This window comes from Oryza brachyantha, chromosome 6 (genome assembly GCF_000231095.2).
Source record: "Oryza brachyantha chromosome 6, ObraRS2, whole genome shotgun sequence".
Classification (NCBI taxonomy): domain Eukaryota; kingdom Viridiplantae; phylum Streptophyta; class Magnoliopsida; order Poales; family Poaceae; genus Oryza; species Oryza brachyantha.
In genome coordinates, this window is record NC_023168.2 from 9766967 (window position 1) to 9792208 (window position 25242).

Sequence of the window (25242 nt, forward strand, 5' to 3'; positions counted from 1 at the left end):
ATAATCTAATTCTAATCCTAGTACTAGTCCTAATTCTAGTCATAATACTAGTTCTAGTCCTAGTGCTAGTCTTATTTAATGTCTATAAATATAGGCCACCCTTGGACTTGTAATTCCATACCGTTATTAGTGGATTTGTCTCTCGTGGTTTTTTCCTCTATATCTTAGAAGGGTTTTTACACATTAAATCCTACACCTTGATCTACTATTCCCAACCAGTGGCATCAAAGCGATCCGATCTCTTTTGCTTGCTGCGGCATTCTTCGTCGCGCGTTTTGGCCGGCGACATCTTGTTGCATCCACGGCATCTCGTCTCCTTGCGCACGGCAGCGGCGTTCGTCTTCGTTCAGATCGTATCTTTTTGGTCAGCATCGAGCGTTCTCGTGCTCGTGTTGTCGTCGTGCGTTTCGTCCAGCCACGTCGTCGTGCGTCTCCTGTCGCGTCGCAGCAGCAGCGATCAGGACTCACGCAACCGAGGGGGCATCCAATCTCTCTCTGTTGCATGTTGCACGGTTCCCGACGAAATCAATTCATCGTCAGTCTATCATTGGTGATTTTTTGTCTCAACGAAAATTGTTAGCTCCACCCAAACTTCGTACCAGGGAATTTTCTCTTTCTTCAGATCTACCATATATTTTTTGATCTGCTATATTTTTTCTAGTTAATATGTCGTCTAAATTTGACATCGAGAAATTTGATAGCAAGATTAGTTTCAGCATATGGCAGATTTAGATGAAAGCTATTCTCACCCAAGTTGGTGTTCGGAAGGCATTGGGGGCTAGACCAGATGGTATGACTGATGACAAGTGGGAGGATTTAAATCAAAAGGCGTTGTCTGATATACAACTCAGTTTGTCTATAGATGTTTTGCGTGAAGTTATTAACGAGACGTTTGAAAGAAATTAGAGACGCTTTATATGAAAAAGAGTCTCGCAAACAAATTACGCTTGAAAAAACGTTTGTACACAATTCACATGACAGAAGGTACCTCTATTCGATCTCATCTTAATGAGTTTAATTCTCTCATCATTGATCTTGAGAAATTGGATGTGAAAATTGATGATGAGCATAAGGCTATTTTACTCGTTGTCTCGTTGCCTGCTACCTTTAAACATTTCAAAGAGATTATGCTTTATGGTAATCATGATACCCTTAGTTTTGAGGATGTTAAGTCAAATTTATTGTCCAAGGAAAAATTTGAGAGTGATCCTCGTTCTGAAGTTAAAGCTGAGGGGTTAATTGTTAGAGGTGATTCTTCTAGATCAAAGTCCAGATCTAAATCAAGAGATAGTAAATCTAGATTATTTTGTCGCTATTGCAAGCTAGTCATGATATCTCTGAATGCCTTAAAGTGAAAAGGAAGGAAGAGAAAAAGAGTAAAATTCAGGAAAAACCTGCTCAGGCTAGTTTTGTTACTAGTGATTCTGATGGGGAGGTTCTAATCAGTGCTACTAGTATTGAGAATCAAACTGCTTGGATTATTGATTCGGCTTGCACCTTTCATATATGTCAATATAAGGAGTGGTTTTCTACTTATAATTCTGTTGATACTGGTAAAGTTGTGATTGGTGATGGTTCTCCTCTTGAAATTGCTGGTATTGGTTCTGTGCAAATTAAAACCCATGATGGCATTGTTAGGACCCTTTCAAATATTCGCCATGTTCCTTGAATGAAACGAAATCTTATTTCTCTACGCACTTTGGAGTCATTGGGATATAAATATGTCGGCGACAATGGTGTTCTTAAGATTTCGAAAGACAATCTTGTTGTTCTAAAAGGTAATAGAATTGGCAGTCTTTATTTCTTTCAAGTATCTATAGTTACAGGTGTTGCAGTTGTTTCTAGTATTGCATCAGATCCTCACACCACCAAGCTTTGGCACATGCGCTTGGGTCACATGATTGAGAAAGGTATGCATTTACTTTGCAAGAAAGGTCATTTGAACAACATTGGCAAACATGATTTCTGCGAACATTATGTCTTTGGCAAACATAAGAGGGTTAGTTTTAGTACTGCTACTCAACAGATTGAAGGAATTCATGACTACGTTCATTATGATCTTTAGGGTAAATCTAAGTTTCGTTCTCTCGGTGGATGTGAGTACTTTATTACATTCATAGATGATTTTTCTCGCAAAGTTTGGGTTTACTTCTTGAAACATAAAGATGAAGCTCTTTCAATGTTTCAGAAGTGGAAAGTTTTGGTTGAAAACCAAACTGGCAGGAAAATAAAGAAGCTTAGAACTGATAATGGATTGAAATTTTGTAGTGGTGAGTTTGATACTTTGTGTGCTAATCATGGTATTTCAAAACATTTGACCGTTCCAGGGAGTCCTTAGCAGAACGGTGTGGCAGAGCGTATGAATCACGCTCTTTTGGAAAGAGCCCGATGCATGCTTTCTAATGCAGGCTTGTGGAATAAGCGTGCTTTATGGGCTGAAATGATTTCTACTGCATCTTATCTGATTAGTCGTTCTCCAAATTCTGCCATAAATTTTCAAATTCCTGAAGAGGTTTGGTTAGGTAAACCAGTTGATTACTCTAAATTGAGAATTTTTGGTTGTCCTGCTTATGCTTATGTTAACACTGGAAAATTGGAGCCTAGAGCAAGAAAGTGCATATTTGTTGGTTATGGTTCTGGTGTCAAAGGATATCGTTTATGTTGTCCTGAAGCTCACAAATTGATTGTTAGTCGTGATGTTACTTTTCATGAAGATGTTTTCCTTTCATCGGGTAGTCATACTCCCCTAGTTGAGACTGAAACCGATGAAGCTGCTGCAAAGAATTCAGAATTTGAGGTAGTTTCATCTACTGTTGATGTTGATTCTGATTTTTCAGTTCCCCCTGCTACAGAATAAGCTTCTGGTTCTTCTAGTAACAATGATCGTTGTATTGCTCGAGACAGACCTAAAAGGAATGCTTCTATTCCTACTAGATATCGTGACACTGATAGTATGACCTGTTTTGCTCTTTTTGTTGCTCAAGATGTTCATGATACCGTTGAACCTTCTTCTTATTTTGAAGCTATCTCATGTGCAAATTCTTCTAAGTGGTTGACTGTCACATCCGGAGTTTTGTCCTAAGCCTAAAATTGTAAAAAGAAATCCGTAAATAATAATTGGCTTAATTAACTCAGGAAAAATCCCTCTAAAAGAACTTAATTTAATTAAAACGAGGTTCGCAAATCAATTAACTAGATTTAAACTCAAATTGCAGAAGCATAAAATTTGGCCAAACAAATTAATATAAAACTCGGCAAAAGTGGGGTTTTCCTTTTTACTTTCTTTTTCCCTTCCTTCTCAAATTGGGCTGAAGTCCAACTTTCCTCCCCTTCCTTTTCTTTTTCCTTTTTCTTTTTCCTCTCCTCCTTCCCGGGCCGGCCCATCTCCCCCTCCAGGCCGGCCCAGCCGAGCCGGTCTCTTCCCGCGCCGCCTCCCTCCGCCTGGGCCGCCTCGGCCCAGCTCGCCCGCGCTTGCCCGTGAAGTCTGCGCCGCCTCCCTCCTCCTTTGTGCCGCTGACAGGCGGGGCCCACCTGTCAGCGACCGCGCCCGCGCCCGCAACCGCGCCGGCCGAGTCCGAGACCGCGCCGCGCCGCGCCGCCGAGTCCTCGCCGCACCCGACTCGGTCTCCACCGGCCGCCCCGCCCTAGCCGGCCTCCCCGCGCTATAAATCCCCACCGCCGCCGCGCCGTCGCCCACTTTTCCCCTCTCTGCCCGACCTCACCACCACCACCTCGATCCCATCGCCCGATCATCGCCGTCCACGCCGTCGGACGTCGCCACCTGTCCAGCCTCCTCGCCGACCCTCTGCCGCGTTCGCCGCCGCCGGTGAGCGTCTCCTTCCTCCTCACCTCTCTCTTTTCCTTCCTGGCCGGTTGCCACCGAGCCGCACGCCGTCGTCGGACGTGTGCGGTGCTTGTCGTCGTCGCCGCCCGTCGCTGTCGTCGTCGCCTTCGCGATGCCATCGTCAAGCCGCCGCCACCAGCGCCCGTACACGCCCGCGCTCGTCGCCCGGTCGTCGTCGCCACGCCAGTCCGTCGCCGTCGCTTTGCCCGGCTGCGCCGCGTGCGCCGTCGTCTCGGTCGTGCGCCGCGCGCTGTCACGCCCTGAGTTTTACCCTAGCCAAGAAATAATTAAATAATGCATTAAAAATAATTTGTTAATTAAAGTTCAGGAGAAACCCAGTGTAATAGATTAATTTAATTAATTGGAAGCTTTTAGGATATTCTAAAATGTCCCGAAAGCATTTTAAATTATTAACAGGATTTATATTTGAACTGCAGTCAATAAAATTTGGTCTAATAAACTTAATAAAAATCGGCAAAATTGGAGGCATTTTTTTTCCCTCCTCCCTTTTTCTTTTCTTTTTCCCTTCTCCCTTTTTCCCCTTTTCTTTTTTTTTCTTTTCTCTTTTCCTTTTTTTTTCTCTCCTGGTCGCTCCTCCTCCTCTCCTCCCTGTGTACGCACGATCCTCTCCTCCTCCTCCCCAAGCCATGCAGTCTCATCTCTATCTCCACCAAAAAAATCAATTCCAATTAATTCTAAATCTTATCCCCTTGAAACATTATCTATTCCTTGTTAATAGGAGATGGATAACAAGATCTATCTCTAGCTTCCCCCTATAAATACCCCCTACACCCTTGCCTCTTTTCTCCGTCTCCCTCTCCCGTGCATCTCTAGTCGCCCCTTCCGCCTCCGCTATAGCTGTGCTGCCCCTATCCCAGCAGCTGCGCAGCAAGCCGCTAGCAGCCCTGCTGCATCCTGGTTCGCAGCACGTCGCCGGCTGGTCTCTCTCCTCCAAATTTCAGGTTTAATAAATTCCTTTGTAAAAAAGGGTCCTAAAAAGTTTTTTTTCCATCAACTAAAAAAAAAGATATATAGTTGGTCATATAATCGCGGTTATATAGATATTTTTTATTCTTGCGAATCAATCTAAATTAATCTACCATTTAATTGTTCAGGTTTTCTAGCCTAACAGCGAGGAACAACCACAATCTGTCGCTGATCTCTCCACCAAACCTCAGGTTTGCATACGTTTTATTCATGCAAATCAATCTATCGTTAATCTACCGTGTAATTGCTTAGGTTTTCCAATCTATTAGCTAGCGTGAGATTGATCTACAGTGCGGAATTCAATTTCGTAAGCGTAGATTGATTTTACGTTTAGTTCTAGTTTAGCGAGTCGTTAAATCTCAATTTGACGGGTCGTTCAATCTTGTCGTCGTTCCGCTAACAGTGCACGGTTTTGCGTTCCGGATCCGATTCATCGTACGATTCTCTAATTCGTGCATGATTTGGTTCTGTCGTGTGAATGCGTGTACTGTCTGCAATTTCCTTAGTCGTGTCCCAACCGGCGCTCAAAGTCTGCATTGCCTCCCTCGGCCCACTCCTCCTCACTCTCCTCCCGGCCAGCAGGCCACCGGCCCAGCCAGCCGGCCCGCTCAGCTCGCCTCAGCCTGTCTCCCATCCGCCTCTCCTCCCTCCCGTGCGTGGGCCGAGCCACGGCCCACAGCCACCACGCGCGCGCCAAGTCCAGGCCGCCTCCCCTCTCCTCCCGGGACGCTGACAGGTGGTCCCCACCAGTCAGCCCCATCTTCCACCTCCAGTCGGCGCCTGCGCCCGCACGCGTCGCGCCCGCGACTGCATCGCCGCGCCGCCATCTTTGCTTGCCTCGGCCGCGCCCCGCTCGCCTCGCCGCCGCGGCCTTGCGCCGTCGTCGCCATTGCATCCCGGTCGCCCCTTCACATCCTCTTGGCCGCACCACCCCGCGACGCCGCCGTTGGCCGCCGCCCTTCGCATCCTCCCCGCCTCCGTCTCGCTGCACCGCCTCGGCATGGCCGTCGCCACCATGTCACGCGCCGCTAGCTGCGACGTACCTGCGTCGCCTCGCCGTGCCGCGCCGAGCTCGTCTCAGCTGCTGCCTCGCCCGTGCTGGCTACGCTCGCGCTCGAGCTGTGCAGCCGCGCCGCCCGCAATCCGTGCACCCCGTCGTCGCGCTGAGCTGCATTGCCCCTCGCCTCGCTGGTTGTGCCTCGCCCGTGCCGCCGCGTCGTCGGTCGAGCCGCCTCTCCACCCGCGCCGGCCCAACGGCTGCGCCGCAACTGCCGGGCGTCACCACCAGCCGCAATCCGCGCCGCCGCTAACCACCTCCCGCTTTCGCCGCGCCGCAACCACCCCGGTCGCGCCAACTACCTCCCCGCCCTACGCGCCGGCCCCCGCCTTTAAATCCCCTCCCTGGCCGCCACTCGCTCCCTTTCGTCGTCGCCTCTACGCTGTCGCCCTCCTCCGCCTAACCCGCGCCCGGCCGATCCCGCTGCTCGAGCGCCGACGCCCCACCTCGGGATGTCACCGATCGTCGCCATGGAGCGCCGCTCTCGTCGCCCGTGCGCCGTTGTCATCGCGCCGCCGGACACCGATCGCCGCCCGAGCGTCGTCATCCTCGCGCCCTCACCGCCGTCGTCCATCGGTGAGCCCGCTCTCCTCCCTTCCTCTTTTTCTTCGTGTCGTTGCGCCGCCCGCCGCTCGCCGTCGGCCGACGTCCTCCGCCGCCACCCGGCCACCTCTCCGCTCCTTCTCGGTCGCCCGTGCCTGTCGTCCTCCTCCGCCGTGACCAAGCTGCACGCCGCCGCGTCAGCGCCTTTGCCCGCCTCGCTCTGTGCCGCAGCCGCGCTATGCGTCGGCCTCGCCGTCGCCCTGGCCGGGCATGAGCCGCCGCTGGCCACGCTGCGCCGTGCCACCGCACCGCCGCCGCCAGCTGCTCGCCGGGCCGGCCGCACCCGTCGAGCCGCACCGCCTTCCCCCGTGCGTGCGCCGTTCACCGTCGCCGTCGGGCGCCGTTGCCGCCGTCGGCCATGCGCCTCCTCTCTTCCTCGGTCCCCGCCTAACCGCCGATCCTTAGCACTGCCCCTCGCCGCATCGTCGGTTGTCGCCGCCGTCGCCCTCCCGTCGCGCCGACGTCGCCGACCACCGTTCGCCCGGCCGCCTGCCGCCTAACCACGCCACCTCCTCCCGCACGCAACCATCGCTCCGCTTTCCCCCGGTTTTGCCGTCGCTCGCCACGGTCGCCGCCGATCCCGCCGCTCCGCTCGCGCCGGCCCAACAGCCTTGTCGCTTTTCCCGTCCGTGCCGCACAACCACCTCCTCCGCGCCGCGCGACGCAAAGCCGTCGTTGCGCCGACGCCGCGCCAGTTCCCGGCCGTCGTCGCCGCGGTTTCCCCCTCCATCCTCCTCTGCGTCCCCGTGCCATGCCGCCTAGCCGTCGCCGGCCGCCGCTGCCCCCGCGCCGCCATCAAGGCCGCCTCTCCTCTCCTCTGTCGCTGCCGCTTGGCCGCTCCGCTCACCTCCACCGCCGCCAGTCACCGGCCGTCGCCGGGCATCCGCCACCACTGGTCACCGGACCCCGTCGCCATCGCTGGTTGTCGACCGCCGCCGCTCAGCCGCCCTCTCATTCCTCCACCCCGGCCGAAGCCGTCACCGTCGCCCCTCCGCCCATCGTTACCCTCGCCTCGCCGTCGTCGACGCAACCTCGCCGATGCCAGAGTGCCGTCGCCCTCCCATCGCGCCGTCGTCGCCGTCGGCCTTGCGCCTCCTCTCTACCTCGGCCGCCGCCTCACCTCGCCGATCCTTAGCGCCGCCGCTCGCCGCGCCGTCGGTCGTCGCCGCCGCCCGCTGCCGTTGCGCCGACGTCGCCGGTCACCGCTCGCGCCGCCGCCCCGCCGTCTGCCGCCTGCCGCGCCTGCGCTCTCCCCTCCCTCCTCTGCTCTCTTCCTCTGTCCAGCGGGCCCGGCCAGTCGATCTCTCTCTCCTCGTGGGCCCCCTTGTCAGCCCCTCTTCTCCTCTTGTCTCACTGCCAGTGGGTCCCGGCTGTCAGCCTCCCTCTCTTCTCAGTGCTGACGTCAGTGCCTCCGATTAATTGCGCAATAAATCAAGTAAGGTTTTCTGTTTAGTTTAAAAACACAGTTAATCTTCTAAAATTCATAAGTAATTCATCTAGTCTCCGTTTAGGTCCAGTCAAGTTTCATTAAATCCAGAAAAATGCCAAGAATCCATTAAAAATAGTTTCTTTCTCTGTTTCAGTAGTTTTTTTAGCCTGTTTTTCTTGTTTTGCCTTGTTTGTCGTAGGTTTTGACCCCGTCGCAGCGCCGTTCGTTCTCGAAGTCATCGCCGAAGTTCCTCGTGGGTCTAAGCAAGGCAAGTGGCACCCTTCTTTGATCATATTGAACCCATGATTATAAAATCCCCCGCTTTTACATTCAAACATGCATTGTTTTATGCAAATCTATTTATTGTATTTATCTATTGAGCATTTACCTTTATATCCGTTGATTCCCATTTATTATTGTCATCCCAGGGTTAATTTGACTAGAATTAGGGTTAGTCAATGCTTAGCCATGCTTAGTTCAACTAGCTCACCAATTATTATTTAATCATTGTTGCACTTTGATAGACCTTTAATGGTTGAAATCATTATTAATTTCCCGAGGTGGATTAATACAACTAAAATATTGCTTATGGTGGGCTGTGGGTGCATGGTTTTGAGAGTCGTGCCCATGGCAATTAAGGACCGGTTCTCAGGAAACCCTGAAGGTCTTACACGTACTAACCACAAGCCAGAATGGGCAACGGTGAGACTCGTAATCTAGCTTGTCCCTATTCGACGTACCCAGGCAAGGGTAGGCGTGATGGAGTATGGACGGGCAATCGTGGTGTAACGAAAGCTTCTCCTACTTCCGGATCTACCAAGGCACAAGAGGGGACTGCCCGACTTGGTGTAAAGGAGGGGGTGAAACCTGAAGTGTGGTGCGATTGTCCAGGGAGGGCTAGGTGAAAGGTCTTATCATGGTTTCCGTACTGAGGTATCGTGGTGATACGTTGGGGCATGGTAACATGCTTGGCAGCCATGTCTTGTGGGTAAAGTTGTACACCTCTGCAGAGTAAAACTATTCGAATAGCCGTGCCCGCGGTTATTGGGCGAACCGACAGACTCACTGGGATTAGTTGAACCTCTTTAATAATTTTATTAATCTTGGAACTGGTTTGACCCTGCGCAATGTGGTGTAACGTTGGCAGTGGTTTGGGTCTGTCGCAACGTGGTTTAACGTTGGACAGAGGGTTGACCCTGTCGCTACGTGGTGTAACGTTCGACAGCGGTCTAGGCCTGTTGCAACGTGGTGTAACGTTGGACAGTGGATGATTATTTTAAATGTTTACTTTTATTTCAGTCTATTCTATCTACTGTTTTGCTAAATTACCGCAGCTTTTGTGCAATTTAACCTTAGCCTATTCCTTGTACCCTGTTGCATTCATTATTCTTTCTCTCTTGGGTGTTACTTGTTGAGTACGGTGGTTTGTACTCAGCCTTGCTTAATTTTTTCCCCACCAGAGCAAGTGCCAGAGCCTGAGTCAGAAGGTTGTTCCGAAGGTTGAAGTAAGGTTCAGTCCGCCGTCGAGAGTGCCTGTGGTGTGGAGCCGTCTTCGCTAGCTGAAGCTGAAGATTAGATGGTTTAGTTTGTTTTCCTTTTCCGCTGCATTTCGATAGATAATTGTTTTTATTTGTTTTTAAGACGTGGAACTGTATATTAATTTGTCATAGTGTGTACTCGGGCTGATGCCTGGACCGAGATTTAATACATGCTATTGTTCAGAAATTTGGTGAAAATTTCTGGGCGTGACACGCGCCGTCGCCGGACGCCGGTCGTCGCCGTCGCGCCGTCGCCGCCGTGCCGCGCGCCGTCGCCGTGCGCCGCCGCTGCCGGCTGCCGCCGTCGGCCGAGTTGCTCTCCCGCTCCCCTGCTCTCTCTCCCTCTGACTGACGGGTCCCACCGGTCAGCTGCCAGCCACACCTTTCTCCTCCCTCTCTCCTCCCCGGGACCCGTCAGCCGCCTTGCTTAATTTCCCCCTTCAGAGTTAGAAGTTGAGTCTGGTGGAGAAGACTCTCAGGAGTGAGCTGGTCTACCGTCGAAGCTTTACCTGTGGACTGGAGCCGTACCCGCTGGAGCTAGTCTACCTTTCTTTCCGCTGCATCTTCGTTAGAATAAGTGTTATTTTCAGTTGTTTCTAAGAATGATGGTTATGTAATCAACATTGTCTTTTTGTGTACCCTGGCTAGTCCTGGACAGGGATTTAATACACAATTAAGTTCAGAAATTCGTGTGAGGAATTTCTGGGTGTGACATTAACTGCCATGAATGAAGAAATTGAGAGCCTTCATAAAAATCATACATGGGATTTGACAAAGCTTTCATCAGATAAAAAGCCATTGAAGTGCAAATGGATTTATAATAAGAAGGAGGGTATTTTTGGAGTTGAACCTGCAAGATGGAAAGCCCGTTCAGTGGTAAAAGGTTTCGACCAAACGGAAGGTATTGACTTCAATGAAGTTTTCTCTCCTGTTGTGCGCCACTCTTTGATTTGGGTTATGCTTGCCTCTGTTGCTTTATTTGACTTGGAGTTAGAGCAACTTGATGTTAAAACTGCTTTCTTACATGGAGATTTAGATGAGGAGATTTATATGACACAACCTGAGGGTTTTGCTATTTCTAGTGAAGAGCATTTAGTCTGTCATTTGAAGAAGTCTCTTTATAGTCTTAAACAAGCTCGTAGGCAGTGGTACAAAAGGTTTGATATTTTTATGTTGCACAACAATATTCACGCAGCAATTATGACAGTTGTGTCTATTTTAAACAATTTCCCAATGGGTCTTTTGTTTATTTGTTGCTTTATGTGGATGATATGCTCATTGCTTCTCATGACAAGTCACTAATTAATTAGTTAAAGGCTCAACTTAGTCATGAATTTGAGATGAAGGATCTTGGTCCTGCGAAGGAAATCGTTGGCATGGAAATTCAACGTGACCATAAGGCTGGTACACAGTTTCTTTCTCAGAAAAGTTACATCAAAAAGATACTTGAGAAATTTAATCTTGGTAATTGCAAACATGTTTCTACACTGTTTACTTCACACTTTAAATTATCTTCGAGTCAGTGTCCTACTAATGAAGATGATAAAGTTTACATATCACGTGTTCCTTATACCAGTGCCGTTGGCAATTTTATGTATGCTATGATTTGCACTCAACTCGATTTGGCTCATGCTATTAGTGTGGTTAGTAGATTCATACATAATCCTGGCAAAGAACATTGGAATTCTGTAAAGTGGATTCTTCGTTATTTGAAAGATACTTCTCATTTTGGCTTGATGTTTGATAAGAACAGAGTGAAGACAAATGATGTTATTGGGTTTGTTGATTCTGATTATGCTGGAGATCTCGATAAACGAAGGTCTATTTCTGGATATATCTTTTCTTTATGTGGTTCAATTGTCAGTTGGAAAGCTTCACTTCAGTCTGTTACTGCTCTTTCTTCCACTAAAGCATAATATATTTCAGCTACTGAAGGTGTCAATGAGGCTATTTGGTTGCGAGGTCTGGTGTCTGAACTTGGTATTCGACAAGGTACTAATGTTGTTTACTGGGATAGCCAGAGTGCTATTTGTTTGACCAAGAACGACATGTTTCATGCCAAGACGAAGCACGTTGATATTAAGCACCACTTTATTCATGATATTGTTGCTCAAGGGCAAGTTACTGTGGGGAAGATACACACTGAAGACAATCCTGCAGATATGCTTACGAAGTCACTTTCCAATACTAAGTTCAAACATTGCCCGGACTTAGTAGGTGTTCATGGTGCTTAGCTACCCTTCGGGGTTTTGGAGGCATTTTCTTCTAGTTCATATTTATAGAGATTTTGATTCAAGGGGAGGTTTGTTGGGTCATGACTCAAATAACCTAATCCTAATCCTAGTACTAGTCCTAATCCTAGTCGTAGCACTAGTCCTAGTGCTAGTCTTATTCAATGCCTATAAATATAGGCCACCCTTGTACCTATAATCCCGTACCATTATCAGTGGATTTGTCTCCCGTGGTTTTTTCCTCTCTATCTTAGAGGGGTTTTTCCACATTAAATCCTGTGTCTTGATCTATTATTCCCAACACTATATTTCTTTTATTGAAAATATTGCTATTTCTTTTATAAATTTGGTTAAGTATGAACATATTAACTTGGAACAGACTCAAAACTATTTGTAATATGGGATGGAGCAAGCGGAATCAATCTTCTAATACTATAGAAGAGGCGAATTAATCACATCACTGAAAACACGGTCATTTCTTTGGACAAATCACGAATTCTTAGCGAGCAAGTGAATTGCACTTTAGGCCATATCTTATTACCCAAGTTTCACTTTGAGCGTCTTTGTATTTGAGGCTGAGGTACGTACATGTACACACTCACCCATATCAATGCACAAATTAGCCATACGAGCACATCCTCATACTCGCCTGTACGAATGCACGTATGCACGTTCTACCCCCTACTCCCCCTTAAGTGCACATCCAAAGATTGAACACTTCTAAAGATTGGGCTGCATATTTTTGACATATGAAGTCATCTAGCTATCCACGTATAGTTTGTGTAAGAATAATTTGAATAGAGTGAAGTGCACCAGCGGTTTCTAAATTTGTGTGTATGTGTCATCTAGGTCCCCGAACTTTCAAAATGTATTTTTAGGTCCCCGAACATATCCGGGGATGCTATATAGGTCCAAACCGGCTCCGACTCACTCCATCCGCTGACGTGGCATGCCACGGTGGTGCCTACGTGTTGGTGGGGCCATGGGTCCCATATGTCAGTTTCTCTCTCCTCTTATTCTTTTCTCTCTCTTCTCGTAGGCGCTACCGTGGCATGCCACGTCAGCGGATGAAGATGATCGGAGCTCGTTTAGACCTATATGACACCCCGAATAAGTTCGGGGACCCAAAAAGCATTTTGAGAGTTCAGGGACCTAGATAACGAATGCACACAAGTTTAGGGACCGCTGGTGCACTTCACTCATTTGAATAATTTGTTAGATGCACATGTTCCACCACAATGAATCTAAACATATGAGCTATGCTTAGTTCACATTATTGGATATTTTAATGCTATATGTTGGGTTATTACTCAAATAATCTAATTCTAATGCTAGTACTAGTCCTAATTCTAGTCATAGTATTAGTTCTAGTCCTAGTGCTAGTCTTATTTAATGTCTATAAATATAGGCCATCCTTGAACCTATAATTCCATACCGTTATCAGTGGATTTGTCTCCCGAGGTTTTTTTCTCTATATCTTAAAGGGGTTTTTACACATTAAATCCTATACCTTGATCTACTATTCCCAACCAGTGGCATCAAAGCGATCCGATCTCTTTTGCTTGCCGCGGCGTTCTTCGTCGCGCGTTTTGGCCGGCGACATCTTGTTGCATCCGCGGCATCTCATCTCCTTGCGCACGGCAGCGGCGTTCGTCTTCGTTCAGATCGCATCTTTTTGGTCAGCATCCAGCGTTCTCGTGCTCGTCTTGTCGTCGTGCGTTTCGTCCAGCCACGTCGTCGTGCGTCTCCTGTCGCGTCGCAGCAGCAGCGATCAGGACTCACGCAACCGAGGGGCATCCAATCTATCTCTGTTGCATGTTGCACGGTTCCCGACGAAATCAATTCATCGTCAGTCTATCATTGGTGATTTTTTGTCTCAACGAAAATTGTTAGCTCCACCCAAACTTCGTACTAGGGAATTTTCTCTTTCTTCAGATCTACCATATATTTTTGATCTGCTATATTTTTTCTCTTTAATATGTCGTCTAAATTTGACATCAAGAAATTTGATGGCAAGATTAGTTTCAGCATATGATAGATTCAGATGAAAGCTATTCTCACCCAAGTTGGTGTTCGGAAGGCATTGGGGGTTAGACCAGATGGTGTGACTGATGACAAGTGGGAGGATTTAAATCAAAAGGCGTTGTCTGATATACAACTCAGTTTGTCTATAGATGTTTTGCGTGAAGTTATTAACGAGACGTCTGAAAGAAATTAGAGACGCTTTATATGAAAAAGAGTCTCGCAAACAAATTACGCTTGAAAAAACGTTTGTACACAATTCGCATCACATAAGGTACCTCTATTCGATCTCATCTTAATGAGTTTAATTCTCTCATCATTGATCTTGAGAAATTGGATGTGAAAATTGATGATGAGCATAAGGCTATTTTACTCGTTGTCTCGTTGCCTGCTACCTTTAAACATTTCAAAGAGATTATGCTTTATGCTAATCATGATACCCTTAGTTTTGAGGACGTTAAGTCAAATTTATTGTCCAAGCAAAAATTTGAGAGTGATCCTCGTTCTGAAGTTAAAGCTAAGGGGTTAATTGTTAGAGGTAGATCTTTTCAAAAGGGTGATTCTTCTAGATCAAAGTCCAGATCTAAAACAAGAGATAGTAAGTCTAGATTATTTTGTCGCTATTGCAAGCTAGTCATGATATCTCGGAATACCTTAAAGTGAAAAGGAAGGAAGAGAAAAAGAGTAAAATTCAGGAGAAACCTGCTCAGGCTAGTTTTGTTACCAGTGATTCTGACGGGAGGTTCTAATCAGCACTACTAGTATTGAGAATCAAACTGCTTGGATTATTGATTCGGCTTGCACCTTTCATATATGTCAATATAAGGAGTGGTTTTCTACTTATAATTCTGTTGATACTGGTGAAGTTGTGATTGGTGATGGTTCTCCTCTTGAAATTGCTGGTATTGGTTCTGTGCAAATTAAAACCCATGATGGCATTGTTAGGACCCTTTCAAATGTTCGCCATGTTCCTTGAATGAAACGAAATCTTATTTCTCTACGCACTTTGGAGTCATTGGGATATAAATATGTCGGCGACAATGGTGTTCTTAAGATTTCGAAAGACAATCTTGTTGTTCTAAAAGGCAATAGAATTGGCAGTCTTTATTTCTTTCAAGGATCTACAGTTACAGGTGTTGCAGTTGTTTCTAGTATTGCATCAGATCCTCACACCACCAAGCTTTGGCACATACGCTTGGGTCACATGATTGAGAAATGTATGCATTTACTTTGCAAGAAAGGTCATTTGAACAACATTGGCAAACATGATTTCTACGAACATTATGTCTTTGGCAAACATAAGAGGGTTAGTTTTAGTACTGCTACTCAACAGACTGAGGGAATTCTTGACTAAGTTTATTTTGATCTTTAGGGTAAATCTAAGTTTCGTTCTCTCGGTGGATGCGAGTACTTTATTACATTCACAGATGATTTTTCTCGCAAAGTTTGGGTTTACTTCTTGAAACATAAAGATGAAACTCTTTCAGTGTTTCAGAAGTGGAAAGTTTTGGTTGAAAACCAAACTGGCAGGAAAATAAAGAAGCTTAGAACTGATAATGGATTGGAATTTTGTAGTGGTGAGTTTGATACTTTGTGTGCTAATCATGGTATTGCAAAATATTTGACCGTTCCAGGGAGTCCTTAGCAGAACGGTGTGGTAGAGCATATGAATCACACTCTTCTGGAAAGAGCCCGATGCATGCTTTCTAATGCAGGCTTGTGGAATAAGCGTGCTTTATGGGCTGAAATGATTTCTACTGCATCTTATCTGATTAATCGTTCTCCAAATTCTGCCATAAATTTTCAAATTCCTGAAGAGGTTTGGTCAGGTAAACCAGTTGATTACTCTAAATTGAGAATTTTTGGTTGTCCTGCTTATGCTCATGTTAACACTGGAAAATTGGAGCCTAGAGCAAGAAAGTGCATATTTGTTGGTTATGGTTCTAGTGTCAAAGGATATCGTTTATGTTGTCCTGAAGCTCACAAATTGATCGTTAGTCGTGATGTTACTTTTTATGAAGAAGTTTTCCTTTCATCGGGTAGTCATACTCCCCTAGTTGAGACTGAAACCGATGAAGCTGCTGCAAGGAATTCAGAATTTGAGGTAGTTTCACCTACTGTTGATGTTGATTCTGATTTTTCAGTTCCCCCTGCTACAGAATAAGCTTCTGGTTCTTCTAGTAACAATGATCATTGTATTGCTCGAGACAGACCTAGAAGGAATGCTTCTATTCCTACTAGATATCGTGACACTGATGGTATGACCTGTTTTGCTCTTCTTGTTGCTCAAGATGTTCATGATACCGTTGAACCTTCTTCTTATTCTGAAGCTATCTCATGTGCAAATTCTTCTAAGTGGTTGACTGCCATGAATGAAGAAATTGAGAGCCTTCATAAAAATTATACATGGGATTTGACAAAGCTTTCATCAGATAAAAAGTCATTGAAGTGCAAATGGATTTATAAGAAGAAGGAGGGTATTTTTGGAGTTGAACCTGCAAGATGGAAAGCCTATTCAGTGGTAAAAGGTTTCGACCAAAGGGAAGGTATTGACTTCAATGAAGTTTTCTCTCCTATTGTGCGCCACTCTTCGATTTGGGTTATGCTTGCCTTTGTTGCTTTATTTGACTTGGAGTTAGAGCAACTTGATGTTAAAACTGCTTTCTTACATGGAGATTTAGATGAGGAGATTTATATGACACAACCTGAGGGTTTTGCTATTCCTAGTGAAGAGCATTTAGTCTGTCATTTGAAGAAGTCTCTTTATAGTCTTAAACAAGCTCGTAGGCAGTGGTATAAAATGTTTGATTCTTTTATGTTGCACAACAATATTCACGCAGCAATTATGACAGTTGTGTCTATTTTAAACAATTTCTCAATGGGTCTTTTGTTTATTTGCTGCTTTATGTGGATGATATGCTCATTGCTTCTCATGACAAGTCACTAATTGATCAGTTAAAGGCTCAACTTAGTCATGAATTTGAGATGAAGGATCTTGGTCCTGCGAAGGAAATCCTTGGCATGGAAATCAACGTGACCGTAAGGCTGGTACACTGTTTCTTTCTCAGAAAAGTTACATCAAAAAGATACTTGAGAAATTTAATCTTGGTAATTGCAAACCTATTTCTACACTGTTTGCTTCACACTTTAAATTATCTTTAAGTCAGTGTCCTACTAATGAAGATGATAAAGATTACATATCACGTGTTCCTTATGCCAGTGCCGTTGGCAATCTTATGTATGCTATGATTTGCACTCAACCCGATTTGGCTCATGCTATTAGTGTGGTTAGTAGATTCATGCATAATCCTGGCAAAGAACATTGGAATTCTGTAAAGTGGATTCTTCGTTATTTGAAAGATACTTCTCATTTTGGCTTAATGTTTGATAAGAACAGAGTGAAGACAAATGATGTTATTAGGTTTGTTGATTCTGATTATGCTGGAGATCTCGATAAATGAAGGTCTATTTCTGGATATATCTTTTCTTTATGTGGTTCAGCTGTCAGTTGGAAAGCTTCACTTCAGTCTGCTACTGCTCTTTCTTCCACTGAAGCAGAATATATTTCAGCTACTGAAGGTGTCAATGAGGCTATTTGGTTGCAAGGTTTGGTGTCTGAACTTGGTATTCGACAGGGTACTAATGTTGTTTACTGTGATAGCCAGAGTGCTATTTGTTTGACCAAGAACGACATGTTTCATGCCAAGACCAAGCACATTGATATTAAGCACCACTTTATTCGTGATAATTTTGCTCAAGGGCAAGTTACTGTGGGGAAGATACACACTAACGACAATCCTGCAGATATGCTTACGAAGTCACTTTCCAATACTTAAGTTCAAACACTGCCCGGACTTAGTAGGTGTTCATGGTGCTTAGCTACCCTTCGGGGTTTTGGAGGCATTTTCTTCTAGTTCATATTTATAGAGATTTTGATTCAAGGGGAGGTTTGTTGGGTCATGACTCAAATAACCTAATCCTAATCCTAGTACTAGTCCTAATCCTAGTCGTAGCATTAGTCCTAGTGCTAGTCTTATTCAATGCTTATAAATATAGGCCACCCTTGTACCTGTAATCCTGTACCATTATCAGTGGATTTGTGTCTCGTGGTTTTTTCCTCTCTATCTTAGAGGGATTTTTTCACGTTAAATTCTGTGTCTTGATCTACTATTCCCAACTCTATATTTCTTTTATTGAAAATATTGCTATTTCTTTTATAAATTTGGTTAAGTATGAACAAATTAACTTGGAACAGACTCAAAACTACTTGTAATATGGGATGGAGCAAGCGGAATCAATCTTCTAATACTATAGAAGAGGCGAATTAATCACATCAGTGAAAACACGGTCTTTTCTTTGGACAAATCACGAATTCTTAGCGAGCAAGTGAATTGCACTTTAGGCCATATCTTATTACCCAAGTTTCACTTTGAGCGTCTTTGTATTTGTTTGGACTAGATAAATTTGTTATTGTTACGATTTGGAAACTTGAACAATTTTAGTATACAACAACAACACAAACCTGGTACACTGATAAACTTATCTGCGTGTATAGTTCATATATTTGTTCAAAATGAGATTAGAGATGGCTATCTGGCTATGGTGGTCCAAACCATAACTGTACTGTCCACGATGAAAAAAAAATATAAGTATGTTTTAAAATAAAACTCAGTTATAAAGTATTATTACAAATGTAATTCACTGGTAGCGAGATCGGTCAACAAGTTAGCACTAGCACCGAGATGAGATCCAACGATGCATCATCTTTTACATGATTTTGAGGGTGCATAAATTAATCAGACGGGCTCCGGCTCTCTGTTGTTAAAATGAAAAACTGCATGCATATCACAGAGTAAGAATCATCTTCGCGATCGTGCCAAAAATAAAAATAAAAATCATACGAAGTCTCCTCCTCCGAGTGCGCCGGCCGGCGGCAAAGCCGGTACTACTCTCAGCTTCCACACTCCCAACGCCTCGCTCCTCCGATTCCCACACCTCGGATCGGATCGGATCTCCGGGAGCATGGAACTGCTCTGCATCGGGACGGCGGACACCAAGCTGGAGGAGCTGCTCTTCCTCGCCGCCCGCCTCCGCTCCATCCTCTCCGCCGCCCCCTCCTCGCAACAGGTAAGGGCGCGTGCCTCGATTTCTTGCTCCCCGGCTTGTGCTAGATGCTCCATAATGGACTCAGAAATGTGCCAAGAAAATAAATTTAAAAAAAAAATCCTGAAAGGGAGCTCTTTACACCGCATGGTTGGTGGCCGGGTTTTGGGGGAAAAAATCCGGGCATTGAGAATTGGGTCTGCTCAGCTGTTCTTGATTTGGTTGCTTTTGGCTCTTCTGTGGTCGGCTAATCACTGTCTACACTTGTAAAGTTGTAATGTACCATCCCTTTTGGACCAATCAGACAAAACCATGTACCGTTCCATGCACGATTACCAAACATAACTAACTCATCATGTTACCATCCCATAGCAACTCTAAGGAATGTAATTGGTTAACATTGTTGTAAGCACTCATTGCTTGACATTTCCAATTATAAACTTGTAGTATACACAAAATGAAGTTTCAGAAGTAAGAAGAGCTAGCGAGGATCCATGTTAAAAAGAACATTTTTTTGCCGCTTAAAATAGTACTAGGTTGATAGAAAAAAGTTACAAGGTATATTAAAGATCGGGACTAAATGTTATTTGAATCTATGAATTGCCAAGATGCTCTGATTCATTTAATGGATGCACCGATGCAGGATGCTGTAATCCTCTCTGTTTTTTTCCAAATAGATGACAGGAGCTCTGTCTATTCACTGAAGAGAGGACTAGAGTCAACAATATTCACAAATAACACCTATCCTGGGCAGTACACTTAGTTGACACTTAACCACAACGATATCCTAAACACACCGTCACCCTCACACAACACATCCTGCCTTATCAATGCCATGCCACATGAAAGCAGGACTAGCCCAAGGAAGTACGCTTGCTCTGGCTTCTCGTATTGAGTGCCTGCGTACACAACGGGGTGTTGACTTTGAGGATGAACAGCTATGGCGACTCTTAGGCTGGTGGTGGGCTTTTGGAAGCATCACCTATACCCTTCACATCACCTTGGGCTGCCATACCCTGCTTGAGCATATTGTTGGCCATCACCTTGGCCTTCTCTAACTTACGCTTCATCTCATTTGGAAGCGATGGCTCTATCAGAAGGAGATTTTGGTAACATGGCAGAAGGAGATTGGATGATTAATTGCTTTGATTCCAGATATTGATTCACCTCTGCGACAATTGGGAAGAACTATTTTATTCTTGCTTTTTGCTAGATAATGAGAGGTAGACACCATATAGAGTGAGCCTCCTGGTAATTTGAGATAACAAATAATTTAACAATAATTTAGGTTTGTAATGTAAAGTAACTACACCCTATGAAATCGAAACTAGATAATAGAATCCTTCTTTTGAGCCATGCATGGCCTTGTCTGGTGTAAGCCAATAAGGCCTTGACATATTATAAAAAAACAATGGAAATAATAAGTATACTGTGAGTAGGATTTGTATTTTTCATCCTTTCCCTTGCCTTTTCATTTCACATTTGGTTTTCTTACTTGTTTAGTGTTAATAGGAAAAAATTGAGCATTAAATTTTATACATACGAGTTGAATGTCCGTGCTTTACTACAGATAAAAGAACATATATCATAATGTTGCCTAAAATAAATAAAATCATATTTTCCATGAAATTCATATTTTTTCTATAGGGAATATTGACCTTAACTAGATTTTATATGTGGCTATCCATGTAGATTTGATCGTTTCTTAACATTAAGAATTTCAAGGGGTAACTTGAAAATTTATATGGGGCTGCTCATACGGAGATCATTGTTGTGTTACATAATGGAAAATTGTCTGCACATGCAGCCTTTTTATTTGCAGTTTAAATTGCTTGCATACTTGTAGGAATTGCTGCAATTTAACAATCTTCTTCTGAAAAATTATATTCTCCTTAGAGATGCTATACATATTTTTTATTTTCCTTTGATATAGTGTTGCATCATATGGTGTGATGAAATAACAGGTTCAAGTAAGCATCTTGGATGTCTCCACAACTAAGAAGGTGACATCACAGGATTTTAAGGGCATCACATTTATCTCAAGAGATGCAGTTCTTTCATGTCATTCAGGTGTCGACCGACATGAAATTCCCAATGACAGAGGTGAAGCAATTGCACTTATGTCAAAAGCTCTCGAGAGCTTTCTAAAAAGAAGGTATGAGAGTGGTACCCTGCTAGGTGCTGTTGGATTAGGAGGCAGTGGAGGAACTTCCCTAATTGCTCCCGCTCTAAGATCCCTTCCACTTGGAGTGCCTAAGCTTATTGTATCTACCATTGCTAGTGGTCATACGGCACCATATGTTGGAACATCAGACTTGGTATTATTTCCTTCAGTTGTTGACATATGTGGCATAAACAGTGTTAGCCGTGTTATATTGTCTAATGCTGCTGCAGCTGTTGCTGGAATGGTTCATGGAATATTAATGGAATCCAATGAATCTGATGAAACTGCCACAAAACCAACTATTGGTATTACAATGTTTGGTGTTACAACACCATGTGTAAATGCGGTCAAAGAAAGACTGATCAAAGAAGGTTATGAGACACTTGTATTCCATGCCACAGGTGTTGGAGGAAAAGCAATGGAAGAATTAGTTAGGGGAGGTTTCATACAGGTACCACTTTCTTGTAAATTGTGATGATAACTCTGGATCTCAGACATCAACTACTTCCGTAACTATTGTTTGCAGAGTTCTTTTTTCTCACATTTATTTTGTTGCATATAGGGTGTCTTAGATATAACAACAACAGAAGTTGCAGACCACATTGTTGGCGGTGTTATGGCTTGTGATGAGACAAGGTTTGATTCAATTATCGAGAACAAAATCCCTCTTGTTCTCAGTGTTGGAGCCTTGGACATGGTCAACTTTGGTGCTCGAGATACGATACCTCCTGATTTCGTAGGCAGAAAGATACATGTGCATAATGAGCAGGTTAAGTATAACAATACTTTCCAATGCTTTTTAATCATTTTTGACCAAAATATGCTTGCATGATTATTGCTGAACTTGTTTCCTCAGATATCTTCACTTATAATGCACTATGATGGTATAGTCGAGATGGTTACGTCGGCTAAGTGCTATACCATTGGAGAGATATTATATGTTACTATACTTTAGTACATATAATGTTATTAAGGTTTTAGGATGATTTACTGTTTTACAGAACTCGTATCAGAGTATTCTTTTGTTGCTAGCTTATGAAAAACTCCATGTCCTCACTCTGTATGCTGGTGTATTTTTTACAACGTATCAATGCAGGATATTTTCACAAGTGTTGTGTTGTTTAAAATGACTCTAGAAGTCTATTTTCAAGAAATACTCTCTTATCTTCTGTGCCATTATTTGCGAGGACTACATACATGTCCTCTTTTGTTTACAATCAGTAACAACTCTCTTATCTTAACAGGTTTCACTGATGCGAACTACAGTGGAAGAGAACAGGAAATTTGCTCAGTTTATAGCTGATAAGATAAACAAATCTTCATCGAAAGTTATTGTTTGCCTCCCACAGAAGGGCATATCTGCAATAGATGCGCCTGAAATGCCATTTTATGATCCAGAGGCTACATCTACACTGCTGGAGGAATTATATAGCCGTATAGAGAAAGCTGACAACCGAGAGGTTTCCTCATATTTCATAAATTATTGCCTTTTATCTTTCAGTGTCTTTAAGTGAACTAAGTAGTTTAGATTATTGACAGGTCAAGATGCTTCCATATCACATAAATGATCCAGAATTTGCCAATGTTTTGGTTGATTCATTCTTGAGTATGGATGTAAAAGCATCCAATGCAATGGGTCCAGAAAAAAACACAGTCCAACATAATCAAGATGCAAATACAAAAGAATATTATTCAAGACAGAGAACTTCAGATAGTTCTGTCATAGGCAGATCGCCAGTAGATTTTCCTGACGCAAGACCAGGTTAGTTCTTATTCTATTTGCATGCTTGATGTGTTTACCAGAGAAATTGTTGCATGAGGTTTTTGATGTTATCTGATGTATACTTTCACATTTTCTGTTTAGCGTTACTGAAGCATCTAGTTGGTTGTGAGAGAATGGCTATCTATGAACTTCTTTTATGCTTCTTGTAGAATCTGCAATCACTTCATGATAATTTCTTTTGTTTGATTGTTTTTCTGTGTTTATTCAGTATTTTTTTCTGTCACTCATGAAATATGATTCCCTATATGGCAGGAGGAAGGGTGCGAATGAGCTGATTTTATATTTGATTGCTTTCCAGATTAATTGACAAATCCTTTAAATAGAGAAGTAATCTAATAAGCGGCTTTCCTAGCAATGATATCAGAAGCATTAAAATCTCATGTGACACCAAACATGACAGAACATATTATCAGTTGCTGCATAAGGGAATAATTCAATCATTAATGTATCGAAATTATTATCTCGAAATTGGTTACATGTTCCAAGGCGCTTCATTCATTATTTTTTGGGTCCTGGCATTTATTGCTACAATGACATACACTGATTGTTTGCTCTTATATTCTTATAGAAACTTTGGAAAGGACAAAGTCGGTATTACATAAATTGAGGCAACAAATTGTTCAGGGTACTCCCGTCATTGGAGCTGGTGCTGGCACAGGCATATCAGCCAAGTTTGAAGAAGCTGGTGGAGTTGATCTTATAGTTCTGTACAACTCTGGGCGGTTTCGCATGGCTGGGAGGGGTTCATTGGCAGGACTATTGCCATTTGCAGATGCAAACGCTATTGTAGTTGAGATGGCCAATGAAGTTTTGCCTGTAAGTTATCACTGTGCCTGAGCTGCTTTTCTACTAGTAATAAATGATAATGTCATGGTGTTAATTTAGGTGGTTAAAGGAGTTCCGGTTCTTGCTGGGGTTTGCGCTACTGATCCATTCCGTAGAATGGAGTACTTTCTTAAACAACTAGAAGCTATTGGGTTTTGTGGCGTCCAAAATTTCCCCACTGTTGGTCTTTATGATGGCAATTTTCGACAGAACTTGGAGGAAACTGGAATGGGCTACAGGTATGGTTAATATTTGAACTAGCAAAGTACAATATTACCGTCCTGGCTTGAAGATTTGATATAGTTCATTATTTAGTTATTTTTTTATGTAAGATACAGATTAGTTGCCCATAAAATCATTAATCCTTATTCTCTGGGATACACAGCAATTTTCTCAATGGCTTGTTATGGTTAGCATTGAATTTTCCCTCCCACATTCAGAGAAGAATTTGGGTTGGGCTCTGTTAACATTTTCCATCACATGACAGCTTGGAGGTGGAGATGATATCAAGAGCTCACAACATGGGTTTTTTGACGACTCCATATGCTTTCAATCCTGAAGAAGCTGCTGCCATGGCCAAGGCTGGAGCTCATATCATAGTTGCACATATGGGTCTAACAACAGCTGGCTCTATTGGGGCAAAGACTGCTGTCACTTTAAATGACAGTGTCATACGTGTTCAAGCTATTGCTGATGCAGCACTTGGGATTAATCCTGACATTATTGTTCTCTGTCATGGAGGTACACTCTCTCTATTTTCTAAGAAACGCTAGTCACTTTCTCTTTTGCAAGGCCTTGATCCAGAAAATTATCTACTCATCAACTTATTCATTGGATGCTTTCATCAGGTCCCATATCAGGGCCCCGAGAGGCGGAGTTTATCCTAAAGCATACTAACAGTGTCCATGGATTCTATGGTGCATCAAGCATGGAACGGTTACCAGTTGAGCAAGCTATCACGAACACCATGAGGGAGTATAAACGGATTTCCATAAAATAAGAATGTTCAGACTTCAAAGCTGTCCTTTGCTCTACATGGCGCTGATCTTCATACTGATCCTGAAAAAAACAATGGAAAAAGAAGTCGGGTGTTTGTGCATTGTTGTACCATATGCGGCAAATGTACTCAATTCATGTATTTTCAGTCAGAATAAAGAATGATAAGACTAAGAGTGATAAACTGCTCTATTATGCTTCCTTAACCACTCGCTGTTCATACTAAAACGACATGTTACTGTAATCATGGACAAATCTGTGATAATACCAAAATTTCATGGACCAAATGGAAGTTTGGGTTTAGATGTTTTGTATATGTAATCATGTATGGTTTGATTGGCAGATAAATTTGTTTTTACTGGAATTGGCACGTAAAATGTTGTTCCCAGCAATGCCATTGCATTTGACACAAAATAAGTACCGAAATGATATGGTTCAGTTCTGCCTGCTCCAAATCAGCCGAGGATCTGATATTAGAACTGGCGGTTGTGGTGTTTGCGAAAAAAAAAATATAACATATGCAACAGCTGAACCGAAGGGGTATTGTATCACACTGCCATATCATGCAGTTTGATGTGCTACATGTGCGGAATGGAAACATTTACTGTATATGTTGAACAGCTAATTGGTGCAATGAATGGGGACAACAATATATGTAGA

The 25242-nt window shown here is 43.8% G+C and overlaps 1 protein-coding gene across 1 annotated transcript; it reads left to right on the plus strand.

Annotated features, from left to right (window-relative positions):
• Nucleotides 1-18491: 18491 nt before the first annotated feature.
• Nucleotides 18492-24974, plus strand: LOC102701183 (toMV susceptible protein tm-1(GCR26)). Its single transcript, XM_006656906.3, has 9 exons — nt 18492-18838; nt 20779-21429; nt 21541-21747; nt 22223-22438; nt 22518-22740; nt 23330-23577; nt 23647-23825; nt 24074-24327; nt 24435-24974. The coding sequence occupies exons 1-9, from the start codon at nt 18734-18736 to the stop codon at nt 24584-24586; spliced, it is 2235 nt and encodes a 744-aa protein (XP_006656969.1). The 5' UTR covers nt 18492-18733; the 3' UTR covers nt 24587-24974.
• The last annotated feature ends 268 nt before the right edge of the window (nt 24975-25242 follow it).

Coding starts and splice junctions, on each gene's coding strand:
- LOC102701183 (XM_006656906.3), top strand. CDS start 18,734: ATGGAACTGCTCTGCATCGGGACGGCGGACACCAAGCTGGAGGAGCTG. Junction 21,430..21,540: donor TTAGGGGAGGTTTCATACAG/GTACCACTTTCT, acceptor TGTTGCATATAG/GGTGTCTTAGATATAACAAC. Junction 21,748..22,222: donor TACATGTGCATAATGAGCAG/GTTAAGTATAAC, acceptor TTATCTTAACAG/GTTTCACTGATGCGAACTAC.